The sequence below is a fragment of the Lutra lutra genome, chromosome 2, assembly GCF_902655055.1.
Source record: "Lutra lutra chromosome 2, mLutLut1.2, whole genome shotgun sequence".
NCBI classification, from domain to species: domain Eukaryota; kingdom Metazoa; phylum Chordata; class Mammalia; order Carnivora; family Mustelidae; genus Lutra; species Lutra lutra.
The window spans coordinates 102,689,610-102,711,634 of NC_062279.1; the positions used below are offsets into that span (position 1 = coordinate 102,689,610).

The following is a 22,025-nucleotide window of genomic DNA, read 5'->3' on the forward strand; positions in this document are numbered from 1 at the left end:
CTGTTCCAGAAAGTCACTACTCATTTCAGAATGCAGTCATGAGTATAGTCCCCTGGGACAGCATTTTGCAAATTTCAGTCATTCTCACAAAACCTTCCTCAAATTTTTGGCTATTGTACCCTTTTGTTTAAGAAAAAAATCTTTAACTTTTTTTTTTTTTTTAGCTTAAACGTATTTTAAAGGAACATTTACATCACCACCATAAATGAAAAATCATTACCACTTACCCTAAAGAGAAGGTGGCCATACAAATAGATTGAAAATAAAATAATGTTGAAAAAATTATAGGTAAGGACAGGTTCTGGGCACATAGATCAACCTCTGTTTGATAGTGTTAGAGTTCATGAAGTCACAGGACCTTCAATCTAAGACACTATCCTTTACCAAATCCAAGTTGAAGAAGTATTCTGAAGGGAATGACTTTCTCTGATTCCCTGTTACTATGTTTCTGGGAGTTGGCATCCTACCCGCTGGCTAATGCTGTCCTCCAAAGGCCAATTTCACCTTACAGAAGGTTGAAATGAAGTTTTATTTAGCACTTCTAGGTGTCAGGAACGATGATAAATTCTCTACATAGTTTATCTCATTTAATCCTCACAACAACGGATTTCATAGGTGATATTATCTGTACATTATAAATGGGGAATCCAAGCTCAGAGAGGTTAATTATTTTCTTGAAGCTGGCTGAATTAGGATTCCAAGACAGCCTGACTCCAAAGCCTGACCTCCTAGCCACTCTATAACTCTCTGAAATAAACTTATTTTATTCTCACAAAAACACACATGTACACTCACGTTAGAAAAGCAATCCTCCCATGTGGACATTTCCGTTTTTATAGTCAATGAAGTAGTCATGTATATCGAAAGTCATTTTAATAGAAAATAAGTAACATAAAAGATGATATTGTTACCCATTAATAGGCCAACATTGAAACATTCTTTGCAAGGGATAGGATAAGCAACCACTGTTTCTAACTAATAATTGTAAACTTTTAGAAAGTTTTGCTGCTTTCAGGGTCCTTAGAGGTTAATGAAATAACAGGAACTGAAATATCTACAACACAATGCTAGAAAAACAATGTCTTTAATGAAGGCCATTGGATATTTAAAATCATCAAGGCTGGAATAGAGATGTGATTAAAATATATTGCAAAATGGCTACAATGAAGAGTACTCTAAAAGTGGAAGGCTAATAATTTGTATCTGCCTAATGCTTTGTGACCTTAAAGGAATTTTCAAACCCTAATAATTGACTTTTAGAAAATTCTCCTAATGTATCATTTACTTTGACTCAGTGAGAAATCTAAACAATGATCATTTAAACTATTTAATCAGGGTCATCCTGCAAATACTCTGAAGATAGCAGAAAGTATACTTGCACATATATCTGTTCTACTTCAGAAGGCTTTAGGAAAGGCCTAGAAAAGGAACTTTTTCTAAAAGGCTTTAGCAAAGGAACTAGAGCTGAAGTAGTCTTCAGATGTTTGATAGACAGAATAATGGCTCCCCTAAGGTGTCTACATCTTAATCGCTGGAGCTGTGAATATGTTAGACTACATGGCAAAGAGAATTAAGGTTACAGATGGAATTAAGATTGCTATATCAATTTACCTTAAGATGGAGAGATGATCATGGATTATCCAGCTGGACCCAACGTAATCACAAAGGTCCTTATAAGACAAAGAGAGAGGCATTAGAGGGGAACCAGAGACATGGCAGCATGAGAAGGACTCAGCCCGATTTTGCTGGCTTGAAGATGGAATGGGGCCATGAGCCAGGAGCTGTGGATGACTTCTAGAAAATGCAAATAAATAGATTATTTCCTAATGCCTCCAGAGGAACATAGCCTTGCCAATGTCTTCATTTTAGCTTACTGAGACCTGTTTCAGACTTCTAACCTTCAAAACTGTCAGATAATAAATTTGGGTTGCTTTATGCCACAAGTTTATGTGATTTTATATGGCAGCAATAGGAAATGAATGCAGATTTTTAAACACAAGGACAAAGAGTAGCATGAATATCACAGATCAGGTCATATCTATCAGACTTCACTCACCATCAGGCCTAATTAAAACACTGGATTATAACCATGAGGAAATAAACTTTTATAAAATATAAACAGCATATCAATAGTACCCTTAGGTGGTTATCTTTGGCAAGATATATCCTTATTCATTATTGGAACATCTCTCTGGAATTCACTGTTGTTTTTATAGTGAAATAAAAAAGGAAGTCCCATTATTGTTTGTTCACATTTGGTGTTTTTAACCCGTTTAATAATCCTTATCATTAATGCTACCGGCTGCTGTTGCTGTCACAGTTCTTACTAGTACAGATCTGTGAGCTTCAGCAAAGTATCTACTTTCTCAGTGCCTCAGGTACAACAAGTGCAAAATGGGAAAGGAAGAACATATGCTTATAGGGTTGTTATGAGGTTAAAAGAAGTTAATTCTTTTAAACACCAAAACAGTCATATTAAGAACTAGCTACATTTAGGTTGTCTTTATTGTAATCATCATCATCATTGTTATAATCCCTGCTACGCTTATCAGTGAGTGCTGAATGCCACTACCTATCCTGATACACAGGCTTCAGATTTTCTTTCTAGGAATTACGGATTAGTATCCCCATTATTTCAGGTTAAGAAACTGAAACAACTTAACCAGGTTGAGGAGTGAGAACTGTTCTGATACATCTAGCTAAACTTCTAGGTTTAGTGCTAGATGCCATCTGCTTCCATTACATAAAGGATTTTCTGTCCCAGCCCATTGAAGGACAAAGATACTCTGAGAGATAACGGATTTAGATGTGTACTCTTCATAAAAGTTCACTACAAATTCACTAATATTGTATTATAGTCCTACTCTGTTTACTCTCTGAACATGAACCATTTTTAATCCTGGTAGAGAATTATTTTGAAACTGTTTTCTCCTAGTGATAAAAATTTGGTTGGAGCCAGACTGGTTAGGCATGAATAGAACCACATGTGATAAAATCTTTAAGGGAATTTTCTTATAAAAGTATTACATATATGCATTGTAAAACATTTAAAAATGGAAAATATCAGAATAAAATTATAATATACCACAGTCTTCTCCTCAGAAATAAGTGTTGTTAATATTTATCTTGAATTATATGAGTTTGTATGTGCATTCATAAAAGAGTTCACATTGTATATATTGTTTTGAAATGTTCAATGTGATTTGCACATTGATTCATGATACATTTTCATTCTTTTATGTCAAAAGAGACATTTTGTGGGACGCCTGGGTGGCTCAGTTGGTTAAGCAGCTGCCTTCGGCTCAGGTCATGATCCCAGCGTCCTGGGATCAAGTCCTACATCGGGCTCCTTGCTTGGCAGGGAGCCTGCTTCTCCCTCTGCCTCTGCCTGCCATTCTGTCTGCCTGTGCTCACTCTCTCTCCCTCTATCTCTGACAAATAAATAAAATCTTTAAAAAAAAAAAGAGAGAGACATTTTGTAAAATTTAAATCTTTTAAATTTGTTAAATAGTTCAATTCTGCATTTTGTGATATTGAAGGACTTATTGATACTTTCTTTCCAAGATAATACTTTTACACTAACCCTAGGATAAATAAAATCAAAAGATCCTTCAATTACAGGTGTTAATGCAATATTACAATAAACTACCTCATATTGAGGTAATTTCTAAAAATCCATTTCCTTTTTCTAGTGTGTAAATTCCTTTAAGGGCAGGAATTGTGCTTCACAATCTTTATATCTCTTAAAGTCTGAACAGTTGTTTTGAATAATAATCATTAAGTGATTATTAAGTAAATATATGAAAAGGTATAAATGATTATGAAATTGATATTGAGCTATTGTTGTCAACATTATACTTATGGATGATTATGGAAAATATCCTGCTAAATGTCAAAATGCTGGATCTGAAAATCCAAGCAACGACTGAGACTATAAAATGTTACAGCATTTTAAATAGGTGATGGGGATTGAGGAGGGCACTTGTCATAATGAGCACCAGGTAATGTATGGAATTATTGAATCACTATATCGTACACTTGAAACTAGTATCACACTATATGTTAACTAAATGGAATTAAAATAAAACATTTAAAAAAAGAAATTAAAACAAAAGTAATGTTAGAGCAGTGAGGGTCAAGATCCAGAAGGGTAGGAACAAATATGTGTTAAATATGACTGTTTGGATGTGTTAATAATTTCCAATGAATGGACTGTATCATTCATTTCTCTGTATATTTTCAAGTCTGTTGCTGATTTTCAACTTTGCTTGCAATTGCAAACCACATTAAAATATAAGAATTCCTCAAGCTCAAGCAGTAAAACTTTTAAATATGAAGAGTATCTTATTTTTATGCCTTCAGAAAAAAGTATAGGGGGAAATTCAGTATTTGGATAACTATTTCTCTACATTATGTTTAAATGTAAGTAACTAAGCAATCAGATTCAATAAATAAGATGAATTTCAAAAATTAAGAATAATTTAAAGCATTTATTTTCATATATCCTTGATAGCTCTATCTTTAAAACTTTACATGGTGTAGAGCTTCTCCTTATATATTTTAATAGGAGAGAAGAAATGTAGAAATAATTGTAAAAATTCTTTTTGTTTCTTCGTAACCTAAAATTCTAATTCTTTGTCTGAAAGTTCACATTTTTAAAAGAATTCATGCATAGATTTTATTATATTATACATTTCCAAATGTCAAATATTAATGAAAATAACCCCATCAGGAATTCCTTATGCTTCATTATTTCAGTTCAGAATAGAATTTAGTATTTAATCTTGTGCAAAATATTAGCTATGGGTAAAGTAATTGAACGTGATTTTTTTTTTTAATCTTTGGTTTTTGTAACCAGGTTAGTGCCTGACTTCTGGGCTGTTCATTTTCCTAATATGGCACCTGGAGCATGATAATTAATAATAGTAAAACAGCAATTTTTATAAAAGTTAGTATGAAGTGGAATAGTTTTAAAATTGCTTTTACTTAACCACATACAGTATAAATTCCTCCCCATCTATATTACTTCATATAGTTTTGGATAAACATCATAAACAAAATATTAACTTTAGAATTACAACCTAAATTTTAAATATATAATTTCAAATATTGTGTTCTTTTTTAAGAACAATTTGGCCACATATGACTAACAAAATCACCTTGGTGAAATAAAGCAGATTTTGAGCAAGTTAATGATTATAGTAAATTAAATAATATATATGCATGCATTTCTTATTAAACAACATAAGCCATTTGGATTTTTTTCTTATTAAAAAAGACCAAAATCTTTATATTTTTATATATCAGAAAAACTTGAGAGATAATAATTGCAACTGTAATCATCAAATACTCTACTAGAAGTACTGTCTATATAAGAAAAAGAGACTACAGTAATTCTCAAACTTGAGGGGACTAAAGAATTACCAGAATTGCTCTGGGTGCTTCATTATATGATGGATGATAACCCTGATCTCAATTCTTTCCAAGTCCCAATCCTAATTCTATGTCCCAATCCCAGTTCTTTCCAAGTTCCCAAAGTGGCTCTGGTGTAAGTAATGCCTTGACCACATTTTGAGGAGAGAATGGGGTCACAACAGGGCAGTGTACCTCTAATCAAATAGATAACAGGGTTGAGGACTTTTCTAGAGGTGCCTAGGGTTTTGATCCTTTGCTGTTGTGTGAGCTCTAACCAGAAGTCATGTTTACCAAGAGCATAGGCCCCAGGAGGCTTTGGGTTGCTTCTGGGAGTGGTAGGAGACACACTTTGCTAGGTTTGCTGTTTCCCTTTTAGTCAAGAGTGGCTGCAGAAGATGCAGACATCAGGAAGGGGTGGGGGTTTACATGCTTTCTGATGTAATCTTCAACAAAGGAGTAGCTAATTATCCTATTCTTCCTTCCAGTATGTACATATTTCTAGTATATAGACATTTCTGAGATATTTTAGAATCCCCATAGTAGGTTGTGAGATAAACTTCCTACAGAGGGTTTTGGTAAAGGTGTGTTCTTACTCAGTTATATTCTCATATTATGACATCATATGTAATTCTGCACATAACAAAACTGTTGAAAGACATTAGTGTCTAAATGATAATCGGATATTTGCTTATGTAATTACATTGGAAGATTTCATTAGAGTTTGAGAATATGGAGTCTATTTGTCATGTCCTTGTTTTATATACTTCAGAAACAGGAACCGAAGAGCATTCATTTGCGCAATTAAATCTCCCCTAAAGTTCGTGAAAAGAATTCAGGAAGAAAAGCAAGCTGTTTGATCATTGTTTTTAAGCCATGGCTGGCTGTACTTTTCCCCCCCTCACCATTGCCATCATCTTGTGCTCTGGAAAGAAGAGGTCAAAATGGGGAATGAGGGAGAGCAAAGAAACAAGGGAATAACAATATAATTTTCTCTTGCTCAGAACTAGGACAGCAAAATTACATTTGTCAATGTATCTAAAGATAATTCTCTTTTTATAGTCTAATAACTGATCATATGCTTTTATCCATTGGAAACCTCAAGGAAGGGACTGCAGTTTATTTCATTTTTTCAAGAATATTGCCTGCATTATGGCTTGACACCCAAGTCAGAGTACGTAATCCATGTGAATTTAAGCCCAGACAACTACATGGGTCTGGTTGTATATTTATCATTTTAGTTTCCTAATGGAATATGGTTACTCACAACCAAATGTATCATTTGGTGGGTCATATAACATGGAGTTTATGAATGACCAGTTAGGCTTCATAAACACTTAGTGTCCTATAGGCAGACCTTAATGTCTGTCTGGACTCAAGTATACTCACAAGTTAATTTTCAGATAGAAAAGAATCGTTAGAAGAATAAAGCATGGTCTTTCTCCAAAACCTTAGGGGTATGAGTTGTGGATTTTCATATTGAGAGTTGTCAGAAGTATGAGATAGCATTATTATAAAGCCTAAATGACAGGGAAGTCTGCACTGCAACCTGGTCTTGTAGCAGAACTCTTTATTAATCTGGCCCCACTCAGAGCTGGTATCCTTATTGGCTACCTGGTAAATGGTCAGGATACTGACCAGGTATGTATGCTTCCTTCAAAATGCAAAAAGGTCCATCCAGTGGTGAAATGCAGTAACTTATTTTTCAACACGCAGTGGTATCCTGATATGCCTTCAACCATTGGATGTGTAGAAAGCTTGCCAATGTTGCAGGATAGTGACCTTTAGCATGATGATAAACCTCACACTCTGGTACATAAGTGTCATATTATAGCTTCAGGGACATTAGCTCTTTCTTTATGAGCAAGTTTAATTAGAATCCTGTCACCAATTATATATTACATATTATGATAACATACCTTATGGTATATCAATATTTCTGCAGACTGTATTATAACAGCGAGCATAGTCTTGAGGTCAGTGACAGGTGCTCCTGTCCATGACAGGTGAATGCAAACTGCTTATTATCTTTATTGATTGCAATTACAAGGAAAGTATTTACCAGGTCAATATCTGTATATAGTTTCTGTAAGCTGGTTAATTTGTTCCAGTAAAGATATGTGTAGAACAGAAGTCGATATCAACACCTAGTTATGTTTGTGAAAATCAACAGTTATCTTGTACTGGCAAACTGATGAGTTGAATGAAGATGTGAAGATATAATCACTATTACATCTTTCACATCTTTCTTTGTGGTGCCAGTCTTTACAGTTATACCAGGAATATAGTATTTGCTTTAGTTTATGTTTTTGATGGTGGGTGGTGGGTGGATGGAATTAGACAATTCTAGACATATATTCCCTTTCCTACTATAATATCATTCTCTGTAAGGATTCTGGCATTTGCTATTTATGTGTATTGCCATTATATGTTACCCTAAGATATCTTTATGGGCCGCTGGAACTAGTGTTAAATATACCCAAGACAAGATGTCATTTGTCATTACACCTGACTTCCGTAAGTTCCCATTCTTACTAGGGTGCCATGCTGATGTTTTGGGTCTTCAGGAATCTGTGTCAATGGAGATCAGTAAAATAAACATTAGGATATATGGGCATTCTTTTCTCCCAGTGTACATAGCTGCAGGCCTCTGGGGAAATGCTTAGAGGAAGATTCATTGTATATACATTTAGAAGCTTCTTTAGATAGAGGCTTCCCTTTGTCAAAGGGATTTGGCTTTTCCTCAGCCAAAGGGCTCTAAGTCTATAAACCAGATAGGAGCCTGTGAATCTTCACTTATTTCAACTTAAGTAATTTTTTGCACCTAATTCTGGAATTATTTTGTTTATTAAGGTCAAACTAATGGTTCATAGGCTATACATGTACTTCATTCATAAGGACCTTCAGCTCAGTTAGTTACCATAACAGATCCCTGGAGTGAAAAAATATGTAGATTAGTTAAATTGCCTCTAATGATTAAGTGCTACCATTCAGACTTCTCTACCAATCCAGACTTCATTATGCCTCATTGACATAAAAAAGTTCAATTTGAAGATCCAGTTGTTATCACCATGTCCAGGCTACACAGGACGTATATCACAGAGCTTATCGTGATTGAATTTCTTAATGCTTAGTAAAGAGAATATCGGAATACTCTAGAGCAAGGATCAGCAACCTATAACCAATATGCAAAATCTAGCTGGTGACCTATTTATGAATAGTTTGTGAGCTAAGCATAGTTTTTATACTTTTAAAGGGTGATAAAAAGAAAAAGAAAGAAAGAAAGAAAGAAAGAAAGAAAGAAAGAAAGAAAGAAAGAAAGAAAGAAAGAAAAAGAGGTAAAGCATAGGGTAGGGAGAAAAAGAAGAAGAAAGTATCTTATTTGACCCACAAAGCCTGAAGTATTTATAAAATAAAAATTTGCTTGCTGACCCCTTTTCTCCATCGTAGAAGGCAAGTCTAGCAATGTAATCACATTGACTCCATAGTGATGGAGTCCAGATTTTAATTATCCATTCTAATAGGCTGCAAGTGCCCCCCCCAGGCACTTGAGTTAACACATTAAGTTCTGAATCTTGTAGGACTACAGCCATATTGATGGATTTAATCAGGTTAAGTCTTCCCTTTTGCCATCCTTGGTCTAATAACTCTTAAAATCTATTCCATACATTCTTTCCAGACTAATGCTGATACATATTGGCAGGATTATATAATATTTTTTGTGTGTGAAATGGTTTTTCTAAAATTCCTTTTGCTTATGGGATCTAATGCTAGTTATTGACCTTATGGACAGTCAAGGAGGGGTGTTGGCATAGATGCTGAGAAAAGTTGACATCACTTGTGAGGCAGTTGCCTTAGATAAAATTGTGAAAACTTTTTTTGTTTGTTTTTGTTTGTTTTTAAAGGGAACACATGTTCCCTCAGTTAAAAATGATCCAGAGATGCTAGGGAATTTGAAGTTCTCAGCCTCGTCTCTGTCCCCAGTCTCTCTTGAGTCTTATGATTCCACACTTTTTTAAACAGTGTCCTCACATTGGCTTAAGAATCTTGGGGATGGGGAGTTGCCTGCTACTGGAGCTATAACCCTGTCTATGTATATGCACGCTCTGGAACAGTCAGAGAAACCATTATACACCAATCACCCCATCCCTGTAATTCCTGTTGCCACAATATTAACTAAATTCCATAGGCACTCGAGCTTCCAAAACTTTCCCCTCCATTGACAGTCCATACCAAATTATCCCTGGTGAAAAATTGAGTCATTATGTTGCTTCTGCATGCCATAAATTGTCAATCTATTATTTTCCTTTGGCAAGGGGTCGCTTGTATTCTCTGTAATTATGAGAGCAACACAATTCCAAAATTGATCCCATAGAATCTATTTTCTGTGGCCACTCCTAGTACCTGTATTTATCAGGATCCTGGCAGGAAACAGATATCACCATCAGAGATTTTAACTGAAAAAAAAAAAGGGGGGGGGGATTATTTATTAATATGTGCAGGGCTGTAGAATCCAAGAAGAGATAGTTAAGTATTGAAAGACTAAAAGCAGGAATCTTTTAGTACCCTTGTAAGGGAAGGGGAAGGAAGATGGTTGCTAGACCTGCATAAAAACTAGAGCCACAGAAGAAAAGCCACAGAAAAGAGGGCCACAAAAGAAAGCAGGTACTGCCAAAACCAGAATGGGGAAGTAAATGAGAGAGCTAGTAATTAACCCTATCATTCCTTTCTCTCACCTGCTAATGTTCTGAAGTGCTTTCCACTGGTGTGGGCACGGGAGCCTGAGTGATGTAATACATATGGGAAGAATCAGCCTGGACAGATCATAAAAAATATACAGGTCCTAAGGAGATTATTCTTGAAGGTGAATTGAAGAAATGAGAAACATTTAAGAGACTGTGTAAATGTGATACTATTACCATATTCAATTAATTCTGACAGTATTTTTCTGTTTGGGGCTGGCTAGTCAAATTCTCTGAAATCAGAATTCATCTTAAAAGTTATAGTATAGGGGCACCTGGGTGGCTCAGTGGGTTAAAACCTCTGCCTTCGGCTCAGGTCATGATCCCAGGATCCTGGGATCGAGCCCAGCATTGGGCTCTCTGCTCAGCAGGGAGCCTGCTTCCTCCTCTCTCTGTGCCTGCCTCTCTGCCTACTTGTGATCTCTCTCTGTCAAATAAATAAAATCTTAAAAAAAAAAGTTATAGTATATTGTGGCACCTGGGTGGCTTAGTTGGTGAAACGTCCAAATCTTGATTTCAGCTCAGGTTATAGTCTCAGGGATATGAGATCAAGCCCTGCGTTAGGCTTGGTGCTGGGTATGGAGACTGCTTAAGAGTCTCTCTTTCCCTCTCTCTCTGCCCCTCCTCTTTCCCTCTCTTAAAAAAAATTACAGTATATTATAGTTTATTTGACCATAATATTTTTTTTCCTTAGAGGAATATCAAATAATAACCTGTCTTATGGTCAATGTTATGTTAGATTGAATTATTAGTAATGACAATAAAAGGAAGGAAAGGCTATAGACACTGCTGAAATAGGATTCCACAAATTTGCACTATTTGACATATTTCAAAATCTGTTTATAGATATAGAATCATTTGTGTTTATAGTTTTAAATAAACTATTAATAATTTGTATCAGAGATTAAAAACTGGTAAGGTGAAGGAGTTAAACATTTGCAGTTTATATATGAGGGGTAGAAGATCTTTGCAGAATAATCCTGCAGCAGTTCACACCATGCTTTTTTTTTTCCTCTTACAAGGTTGTTCTGTGAAGCACAAATGCATTTGTTTGCATCTTAAAAGGAAGAAGAAAGAGGAAGGTTCTGCATTTATATAAAAATAACTTTTCCTGGTTGTTCTTCATCATAGCTAAAAAGCATAATCTTAAATTGATGTGTTCGTACCTTCCTGTATTTGAAAGGAAGAGCTAAGTTGATGTGACAGAGAAAGATTTCCCCTGAAGAAAACTCTGAGAATTGGACATGAGTGTAGGTAGTTGATTTAGAGGATGAGCCCATGAAGCACTAGTGAAAAAATAGGAAATGTGAGACAAGGAGAGAAAAGCTAACAATGTGTATATTAATAAGCAGAAAACACAATAGACAATTACAATTCAGCATCCCTAATGTAGAATAACCCCCCAGGATTGTCCCCCTGAAGGATGGGAAGGCTATTATTTACACACTGATTTCCATAATCTCGGATTATGTAGTACAATAGTATGTAATACTACGGATTCAGGCCATTGCAAAAGTGAACTGAGGTTTGTGGGCAAGTAGATGAGCGTTGGTTAGTGAGGGCCTCACTCAGCTTCAGAACATCCAGCCTTTGAGGAAGGTGAGTGGAGGGTGACTGGGAGGGTTGCCTCCCAGCCCTCACTGCCCTAAATCCCCACACTTCTGAGCTGCCAGGCAGATGCATGGCGCTGAGGAAGCTCCCTCAGAACAGAGAAAGTCCTCAAGCAGCAAAACAGAGTTTGGAAATGGTCGGTGTGCTCAACAGCTGACCACTAACCTGCAGCTCTTGGGACAGGAAGATATGGGATGTATGTTAGCAGAATCTGCTACACAGATATACACAGAAAACACCTGGTATTTTTTGCCTCTCTGAATAAGTGAAATTAACCAACGAGTTATAGTGTGTTTTACTACGTTAATGTCTTTGAGAAAAATCCCCAGTTTTGTTTCCTTGTGCTAAAGTACAAAGTTAGAGCACAAGTTCAGTTACACTTACTATGTGTTTTGAATAATGATATATTTGTGTGTGTGTGTGTGTGTGTGTGATTCAATCAAGATTAATGTTTGTGTTACCACCACTGAGTCCTTTTGGGCTATAAGTAATTTCTTTGTAATTTTCTGTTCTTTTTTCTTCTGCACTTTGGTCACCAGGTAGAAAAAATATAATATTGAAAAGATGCATTATGCTATCTTTCTTCATTTTGCACAGACATTGGTAAGAGATGGAATCTTATTCAAAAAGAAAAAATATGCCATTTGAACCTACACATATGTAATAGGAAGGGTTTTGATTCATGCTCAGTCTCATTCTTTGGTAACATGTAGTATAATCTGCTCTCAGTGCAAAAGCAATTATTGATATCAATTATTGATACAAATTTCCTTCAAGTTAAAAAAATTTGTTATAGTACTTTGTAGGATAAATAAAAGACATCATTGTGGAATCTGAAATACCACTTCAGAGTAAATTTATAAAAATTAATATGGCTATATTCTGTTCTACCCTTGTAAATTGCTGTCATTTACATTATGTTGTTAGACTGGAGATTTACATTTTAAATAATTTATTTACAGACCTTAATTGAATCTCCAAAAACGACTTTCTTTTATTTTGATGAATCTTTCCAGGAATGAAAATTTTGTGTTTCTGTATTTCAGATTCATCTTTTATTGTTTCATTTCACAGCCTATAAAAGTCAGTCAATATTAGCAACAATAACCTTCCTTTTTAAACTGGCAAATAATGATTTAAGTTTGATTATTCCAAGTGTGTAAAACAAAGGTCAGTAGGTGTCTCATGAAAATCAATAGAGAACTATTGTTGGGGCCACAGTCCAGATGTTACTCAAGGACAGACTTCTGTTTTCTGAGTAAGGAAGAAGAAAACCATGGCTGTGAAAAGGTCTTTTATATAACTTTTGCATTTTGACTCAACATGGTTTCAAAATGAAAAGACTGGAAGGCAGCATAAGGAACAATTACTGTCCTTGTGGCCCTGACAAGTTACTGCACCTCTCTGAGGATCAGTGTGATCACCGGTAAAGTAAGAATAGCAGGGCAACTCCATGTAGTTTTAGGAATATTAAATGAAATAATACATGTTACATGCTTAGCAACATGCCCATTACATGGAAAGTGTCAGTAAATAATATTTGAGAAAGTTAAAGATTAAAAGATTGAAATGACTTTATCTATAGAGAAGAAAGGGGTGACATTGAGTGCTTATCTTTAAGCTTTTGGAAATTGTCATACAGGGGTTATAGACTAACTATAAGTCAAATATAAATTTGGAAGGAAGGCTCAGTTTTAACCTAAGAATAAAATGACCATAGAATATGGAGAAAGGTTACCTGTCTACTATTTCTTGGGAAGTTTTAGAAAGATAAGTTATGATTGTCTCTAGAATTGATTTCCTATGGTAGTGTGATACCCAACTACGTAACATGGAAATATTCATTCTGTACTTTATTTTTTTTTAAAGATTTTATTTATTTATTTGACAGACAGAGGTCACAAGTAGTCAGAGAGGCAGGCAGAGAGAGAGGAGGAATCAGGCTCCCCGCTGAGCAAAGAGCCTGATGCTGGGCTCGATCCCAGGATCCTGGGATCATGACCTGAGGCATGAGGCTTTAACCCACTGAGCCACCCAGGTGCCCCTCATTCTGTACTTTAAAGATTTTATTTATTTATTTATTTATTTATTTATTTTAGAGAGATCAAATGAGAGGGGAGCAAGGAGCAGAGAGAGAGGGACAGGCAGACTCTACATTGAGCATGGAACCCTCTCTGGCTTTTGGTCTCACAACTCTGAGATCATGACCTCAGCCAAAATCAAGAGTCAGAGATTTAACTGACTGAGCAACCCTGGCACACCTTAATCTATACTTGTTCTATAATTTTATTGACTTATGTTTTAGAGTCAAGAAGATAGTTCTGTAAGTTCTTCATAGATAACCATACTCTTGGAGTACCTCATATGTTCTATTTCCTCTTTTTCCTTGGTGGGAACCAGAGTCCTTGTAAGATTTCACAGACTTTGCATACTTGAGATTAACTCATAGGCTGCTAAATATTGACTAACCCAACTCATATCACCTATGAAGAATTTGTATTAATCTCTTAAATAATGTTGTGTCCTTTGCTGTTAGAGTTTAAAAGTACAGGCTGTAGGGTCAGACTGCCTGCAGTGGAATCCAAATCTAGTACCACTTCAGTTTTCCCACCTGTAAAATGACAATAATGTTTGAATCTACTCAATAGGGTAATTTTGAGAATAAAGTAAAATGATATATGTAAAACACATGGAGTCCTAGTTTACTTGAAACACTTAATAATTCACATTATGAATTTTGTCTTTACTCTCTAGTTTATAACTATACGGTAGCCTACTCTGGCTATATGTAATAGAAAGGAACCTTCTTTCTCTACCCTTCCTCGAACATAAAAATACTGAATTATGGTGCCATGTTTGTGTTTGTTCAACAAGTATGTATTTAGCATCCAGGCTGGGTGAGACACTACACATAGAATAACAGAGCTACCCTGATGACTCATACACAACTTGTGTATGATTCCCATATTTTTCTTCCAGATGTCATCTTCATGCTGCACATATAAGCATATTAAAAACTCTACTGAATACCTGTTCAAGAAATTATGAAAGCCATTATTTAGGAATCAAGGAGTTGAAAGAGGAAGCATCTGTCCTTGGAGATGATATTTATATCATTAGAAAAGATGCAGATAATTTAATAAAAATACAATAGCTTTCAAAATCATTATAGTCTTAATTGGCCCATTGGTGTTATAGAAAATACAAGCTTTATATCCAGAAGAAAAAAAAGATAATTGTAGATTACAAGAGTTTTGGTGTTTTGCTCTTTGTATTCATGATAATACCTTACCACTGATTTTAAGGATGATTATTTTGTTTTATAAAATAATACAGGTTTACTATGGAAATATAAGCAATATGGAAGTTTTTAATTCTTTATTTTTATTTTTTAAGATTTTATTTATTTACTTTAGAGAGAGAACAAGAGAGTACAAAGAGTTGGGGGGGCAGAAGGAAAGGGAGAAGTAGACTCCCCTCTGAGCAGGGAGCCCAACAGGGGGCTGGAACCCAGGACCCTGAGATCATGACCTGAACTGAAAGCAGATGCTTAACTGACTGAGCCACCCAGGATCCCCTGGAAGAGTTTTTTTTTTTAAAGAAAGCAATGTATCTCTCACAGTCCTATCTTTCATGGGTAATTGTTACTAACTATCAACAAAATTATTTTAAGTAGATGCTCATGGAATGATTGTTTAAAAATGAGATCATAGGGGCACCTGGGTGGCTCAATGGGTTAAGCCTCTGCCTTTGGCTCAGGTCATGGTCTCAGGGTCATGGTCTCAGGGTCCTGGGATCAAGCCCTGCATTGGGCTTTCTGCTCAGCAGGGAGCCTGCTTCCCCCACCCCGCCTCCTGCCTCTCTGCCTATTTGTGCTCTCTCTCTCAAATAAATAAATAAAATCTTTAAAAAAATGAGATCATATTCTACAAGCTATTTTTTAAATAAAATAATATAAAGTAAAATTGAAGGACATAAATTTTCAGATAAAAATCTTTACTTAGAATACTTTAAATTATTATTGTTTAGGGAAAATGATAAAAAAATAATGAGAGGATGGAATCATTTTTTAAATTCATAAATCAAATTTAGGAAGTATTAAATGACTAAATTCTATCAAGGATGAGGTTAATATTTTATACTATTTTTTCCAAAAATGCTCAGCTTTCCCATCCCATGAGTACATTTGTTTCATCAAGATTTTTAATATCTGATTTTGTAGTACAATCATAATCCCCTCAACATTTTATCTTTGTTCTGCATGTACTTATATGAAACCTACTGCGTTTTCTTTTTTCAAACTTTTTACATTTCCATTTTATTTACTCTGGTTCTTCTATTTGTAGCCTGTATTTTTCGTTGTTATTTAAATTTTGAGTATGGTTACACTTGCATATTGAACTATGGTAAAACATCTATAATGAAAACCAGCAGTCCTTTGCTCTCCCCATCACCAAACACAATTTCATTCTCCATAGAACCTCAAGAACCATAGTTCTTTCAGATTTTTCCTTTTTGTTGTTCTGTTTCTAAAAGATACATCTATCCTACAACTTCTTGATTTACTAACTCTAACTAGTATCTGTTGGTTTCCTGTAATGCTCTCAGGCTCTCCCTCCTCAAATGCTCCATTCACCTGTTTTAAGTCCCTACTGGTCTCTAGACCAGGCCTCTTGCATAGCTGTCATCATGGAACTTTCTTCTTTTGGTACTTTACTTTTTTATTGCAGAATAATTTACACACACAATCTGAGAAATACAGATAAATTAACTTTATACATAAAGTTTATACACACACACACACACACACACACACACACACACATACACTTTGTGTGACAACCATTCAGACCAAGATGAGAACATCTCCAGAATCCTGGCAGGTTCTCCCATGCCTGCTTTCATTCATTAATCCTATGCCCAGATATCCTATCTGTATCACCATGAATTTTTTTTTGTTTATTTGTTTTTGAACTTCATATAAATACAATCATTGCAGAATATACCCTTTTTCTTCTTTCATCCCATCTTTTGTCTTTGGATTTATCCATGTTGCATGTAGCAGTGGTTCATTTTCACTGCTGTACAATATTCTATAATATGAATATAATATTATTTTTGTAAGAACTTTCTTAAAATTCATTCTAACCTGGGCTTGAAATTTCTCTGAAGAAATCTTTGACCAACTTATCATTTTTCTCCTCTTGGGTGAGTTGCTCTTCCTTCCTGAACACATGAAGACATTTTATAGTAATCATTAAACCAACGGCAATTTCATCAAGATAGATTTTCCCTTAACAATTTTTCTTAGAACTTGATCATTCCCCACTGATATATGGAACTGGTTCATTTTTCTTTTACATTTTAAGGATTTTTAAAATTATATTTTAAAATATGTTAGTGTCTTTTGTTCTTTTCTACTGCAGCTTTTTTTTTTTAAAGATTTTATTTATTTATTTGACAGACAGAGATCACAAGTAGGCAGAGAGAGAGGAGGAAGCAGGCTCCCCGCTGAGCAGAGAGCCCGATGTGGGGCTCGATCCCAGGACCCTGGAATCATGACCTGAGCCGAAGGCAGAGGCTTTAACCCACTGAGCTACCCAGGCACCCCTCTATTGCAGCTTTTAAACTGTCTTTATACTAAGTCTTTTCCTTTTTAGTCTCTTATGCAGATATATTTGTACCAATTGCTATACCTTGTTCTCTTTTTCTGCATTTACTATGAAAATATCAAGCTTTTCTTTTAGTCCAGAAATTAAAATATTATCTATGTTTATCCTAGTTATTGCTTTTTCTAATTTATGTATTATCTGGGTAATGGTACTGTTTTGGTTTAATTTGTCTCCTTATCTCATATACTTTTAAATGATACTTTTTTAAAAAAGTTAAATCAACTTGTGTTTGAACTCTGATTTTATTTAATCTCTAGTCTTTTTATACTATAGATAACTTCTATGGAGTTGTTTACTTCCTTGCTTATGATTTCTACTAGTCTTCGCATGCTGTTACTTTAATTATTTTTATGATCATATTATTACTGTTAATATTATTTGTGTAATCCCTTCCCGCAACTAGAAATTTGTATTATTTATCTTCTCATTTTGCTTGTGTTTCTCTTAGCTCTGTTAAGGCATCTGTTTGCTTAAGATAGTGTGGACAAATTATTCTTTAAATTCCCGTCCCTGGGGCACCTGGGTGGCTCAGTGGTTAAGCCTCTGCCTTCAGCTCAGGTCATGATCTCGGGGTCCTGGGATCGAGTCCCACATCGGGCTCTCTGCTCTGCGGGGAGCCTGCTTCCTCCTCTCTCTCTCTCTCTCTCTGCTTGCCTCTCTGCCCACTTGTGATCTCTCTCAGTCAAATAAATAAAATCTTTAAAAAAAAATAAAATAAATTCCCGTCCCTCTCTTTTTTGCTACTTTTTATTTTTCCCTTCAAACTACAGTTTGGGTGACAAAAATCTATATTCCAGTCAGTTTTTAATGACCAGAAAGAAAAGGGGAGGAGAAGCAAAGTGTCCCGGGTTGGAGGTCCTGAGTTGTAGTCTCTAATGAGACCTGTTAAATATTGTCTGTAAGGCCCCTGCCCTCTGCCCAAGGATGCACTTGGGTTCCTGTGGGATTTGCTGGGCTTTTCTGACTCATCTGTGAGCCCTGACCTGTGGAGAGTCCTGACAGTCTTTCCTACTGCTGCAGACACTCCCTCGTCAGTTTCCAAATGGAGAAGAGATTCATAAGCACCGTGGTGGTTTTGGTGATGACTCAGAATTGGTTATAGGTTCAGAGAGAGGTTTTGGATTAGTGTTGTTCCATCAGAGCCTTCTAATTATTTTATCAGCATAAAATTTAGTTTATGACATGAGATAGTACCCCCTTTATTTCATTTCTGCTATTGAATTTCTTTCTTTCTTTTTTTTTTTTTTTAACAATTTTTGTTTTGTTAGAATTCTGAGCACCTGTCTTTAGGCAGTCATCTTTACCTGGAAAAAAAGACTCAAAAATTCTTTAATGAAAATTCTCCCATATCTTCACAGAACAATCTGATTCCTTAGGTAGGGCTTATTTATTTTTTACTTTTACCTTCATTTAGTAGAAGAAGAAACAGTTGCTCAAAGGAGTTAAATACTGTGAATCTGGATAAATTTTGTGATTACTGGCACAGCCATCTTTGAGCCTAGCTCCTATAATCCTGCAAAATATTCCTTTTATTCTGCCATGAAACCTCTCTCTTCTTTGGGTTGTGCATCCTGGTTCACTCTGGTACAATGAGTATAGTGTAGACTCGCACAAAGCATGAACTGTGTTGACCTTAAGGATTACTTTAATCCTGTATGATTTCATAATGGGGATAACATGAATTATGTTATTGGTCTCTGGTATAATAAAAGTAATATATTCCCTAGAGAGTACATAAAAATTTTGAGATTAATAATATAATATGTTGTTAATATTTCAAACATAAGAAAATTAATATATTGTTTTCTGTTTTTCCAGAAAATACAAGAGACATCATAATGATATATGAAGAAGATGCTGAGGAATGGGCTCTGTACTTGACAGAAGTTTTTTTCCATGTTGTGAAAAGGGAAGCAGTCCTATTATATCGCTTGGAGAATTACTCTTTTTCAGATTTGGAATTGCTGAATTTAAACTCTTACAAATGTAAACTTCTTATATTATCAAATGGCCTGCTTAAAGACCTAACTCCAAAGAAATGTCAGTTTCTGGAAAAGGTACTTCATTCACCAGAGAGTGTGGTTACTCTGCTGTGTGGGGTGACAAGTTCAGATCAGCTCTACAAACTATTAAATGTCGCTGGAGGCAAATGGGAGATGTCTACTGAGCAGGAGCCCCAAGATTACATCGCTGTAATCGAGAGTATCATATTCAGAGGTAATGTTGCCAAATCTTCTTTATATTTTTTTATAATTAAGAAATCTAAAGTTTTTTTTGAACTAATGACTATCTGATACTAAGATAGAAAAATGGAAGCCAACTTTATGTTGAATGTATGTTGCGCTTTCTTCAAATGCATGAATGTTCTTAATTTTTAGCTATTTTCTTCTAATCAGGGCTTATCAGTTGTTTTAAAAATGGTTTATAAATATATTCCTTAGGGTAGCCCGTGTGAGCTCATAATTGATAGAACAAGTATGGTATGCTATACTATAGGGCAGTTTGGTTCTAGAAGTTAGTTTCTTTTTTTTTTCTTTTTTTTTAAGATTTTATTTATTTATTTGACAGACAAAGATCTCAAGTAGGCAGAGAGGCAGGCAGAGAGAACAGGGGAAGGGAGCGGGAAGCAGGCTTCCTGCTGAGCAGAGAGCCCAATGTGGGGCTCAATTCCAGGACCCTGGGATCATGACCTGAGCTGAAGGCAGAGGTTTTAACCCACTGAGCTACCCAGGTGCCCCTTAACTGGTAATGCTTGAGTTACTATCTACCCTATTACTATCACCAGTCAGTAGCTGTCCAAGCTTTGAAGGTCTGCTTTAGAATTATAAAACTTCCATTGTGCTGACAATTGTATGATTTCTATAACTATATTATGGAATACCGTTATTGTTTAATTAGTTTAAATTAAAAAATTCATTTTAATCATATAGCCACATGTGAAAGAGCAGAACACTGGGTTCCCCTCTGGTAATTAATTACAGTTCCATGTAATAATCAAAACTCGGAAGCTCTCTAATGTTAAAGTTTCTCCCTTCCCCTGTTCTTTTCTGCTTCTGCCTGAGTGCAGAGGTGGTGCCATGTCAGCTGCATTCCTGGTTTTCTCAACCTCTGTTTAAACCTTTTATTCCTAGTATTCTAACTATGGCTTCCTTTCCTATAGGGAAGAGGTGGGGTTTTTAATTTCTACTGACCGTATCAAATATGAAGTGTTGCCTCCTTTTCTTGGAGCATATTTCTGGGTCTTTGGAGTTGCCTTCATTCACTGGGATGTGTCTGTCACCTGCGGCTCCTTAATGAGACGACTGTGTCCTCTTTTTTTTTTTAATTTTTTATTTCTTTTCAGCGTATCAGTATTCATTGTTTTTGCACCACACCCAGTGCTAGATGCAATCCGTGCCCTCTCTAATACCCACCACCTGGTTCCCCCAACCTCCCACCCCCTCACCCCTTCAAAACCCTCAGATTGTTTTTCAGAGTCCATAGTCTCTCATGGTTCACCTCCCCTTCCAATTTCCCTCAACTCCCTTCTTCTCTACATCTCCCTTTGTCCTCCATGCTATTTGTTATGCTCCACAAATAAGTGAAACCATATGATAATTGACTCTCTCTGCTTGACTTATTTCACTCAGCATAATCTCTTCCAGTCCTGTCCATGTTGCTACAAAAGTTGGGTATTCATCCTTTCTGATGAAGGCATAATACTCCATAGTGTATATGGACCACATCTTCCTTATCCGTTCGTCCGTTGAAGGGCATCTTGGTTCTTTCCACAGTTTGGAGACCGTGGCCATTGCTGGTATAAACATTGGGGTACAGATGGCCCTTCTTTTCACGACATCTGTATCTTTGGGGTAAATACCCAGTAGTGCAATTGCAGGGTCATAGGGAAGCTCTATTTTTAACTTCTTGAGAAATCTCCACACTGTTTTCCAAAGTGGCTATACCAACTTGCATTCCCACCAACAGTGTAAGAGGGTTCCCCTTTCTCCACATCCTCTCCAGCACATGTTGTTTCCTGTCTTGCTAATATTGGCCATTCTAACTGGTATAAGGTGGTATCTCAATGTGGTTTTAATTTGAATCTCCCTGATGGCTAGTGATGATGAACATTTTTTCATGTGTCTGATAGCCATTTGTATGTCTTCTTTGGAGAAGTGTCTGTTCATATCTTCTGCCCATTTTTTTATATGATTGTCTGTTTTGTGTGTGTTGAGTTTGAGGAGTTCTTTATAGATTCTGGATATCAACCTTTTGTCTGTACTGTCATTTGCAAATATCTTCTCCCATTCTGTGGTTGCCTCTTTGTTTTGTTGACTGTTTTCCTTGCTGTGTAGAAGTTTTTGATCAGGCCCCGCATCAGCGGACTCCCTGCTCTGCAGGATGCCTGTTGTCCCTCTCCCACTCCCCCTGCTTATGTTCCCTCTCTGACTATGTCTCTGTCAAATAAATAAATAAATAAATAAATAAATAAATAAATAAAATCATTTAAAAAAAAAGAAAATCCTCTTTCTATTTTCTAGCATTCCAGCTTCTTCAAATTCAATACTTCCTAAGCCTCGTTTTAGTTATCTATGGTTGCATACCAAGT

The 22,025-nt window shown here is 35.8% G+C and overlaps 1 protein-coding gene across 2 annotated transcripts in view; it reads left to right on the top strand.

Moving 5' to 3' along the window:
• Window positions 1-22,025, top strand: part of BANK1 (B cell scaffold protein with ankyrin repeats 1) — a 324,478-nt gene that overhangs the window by 12,513 nt on the left and 289,940 nt on the right. For both annotated transcript variants that reach the window (XM_047718087.1, XM_047718088.1), the window contains exon 2: window positions 19,256-19,654. In XM_047718087.1, the coding sequence (XP_047574043.1) occupies window positions 19,256-19,654 (399 nt within the window). The remainder of the gene's footprint in view (window positions 1-19,255; window positions 19,655-22,025) is intronic.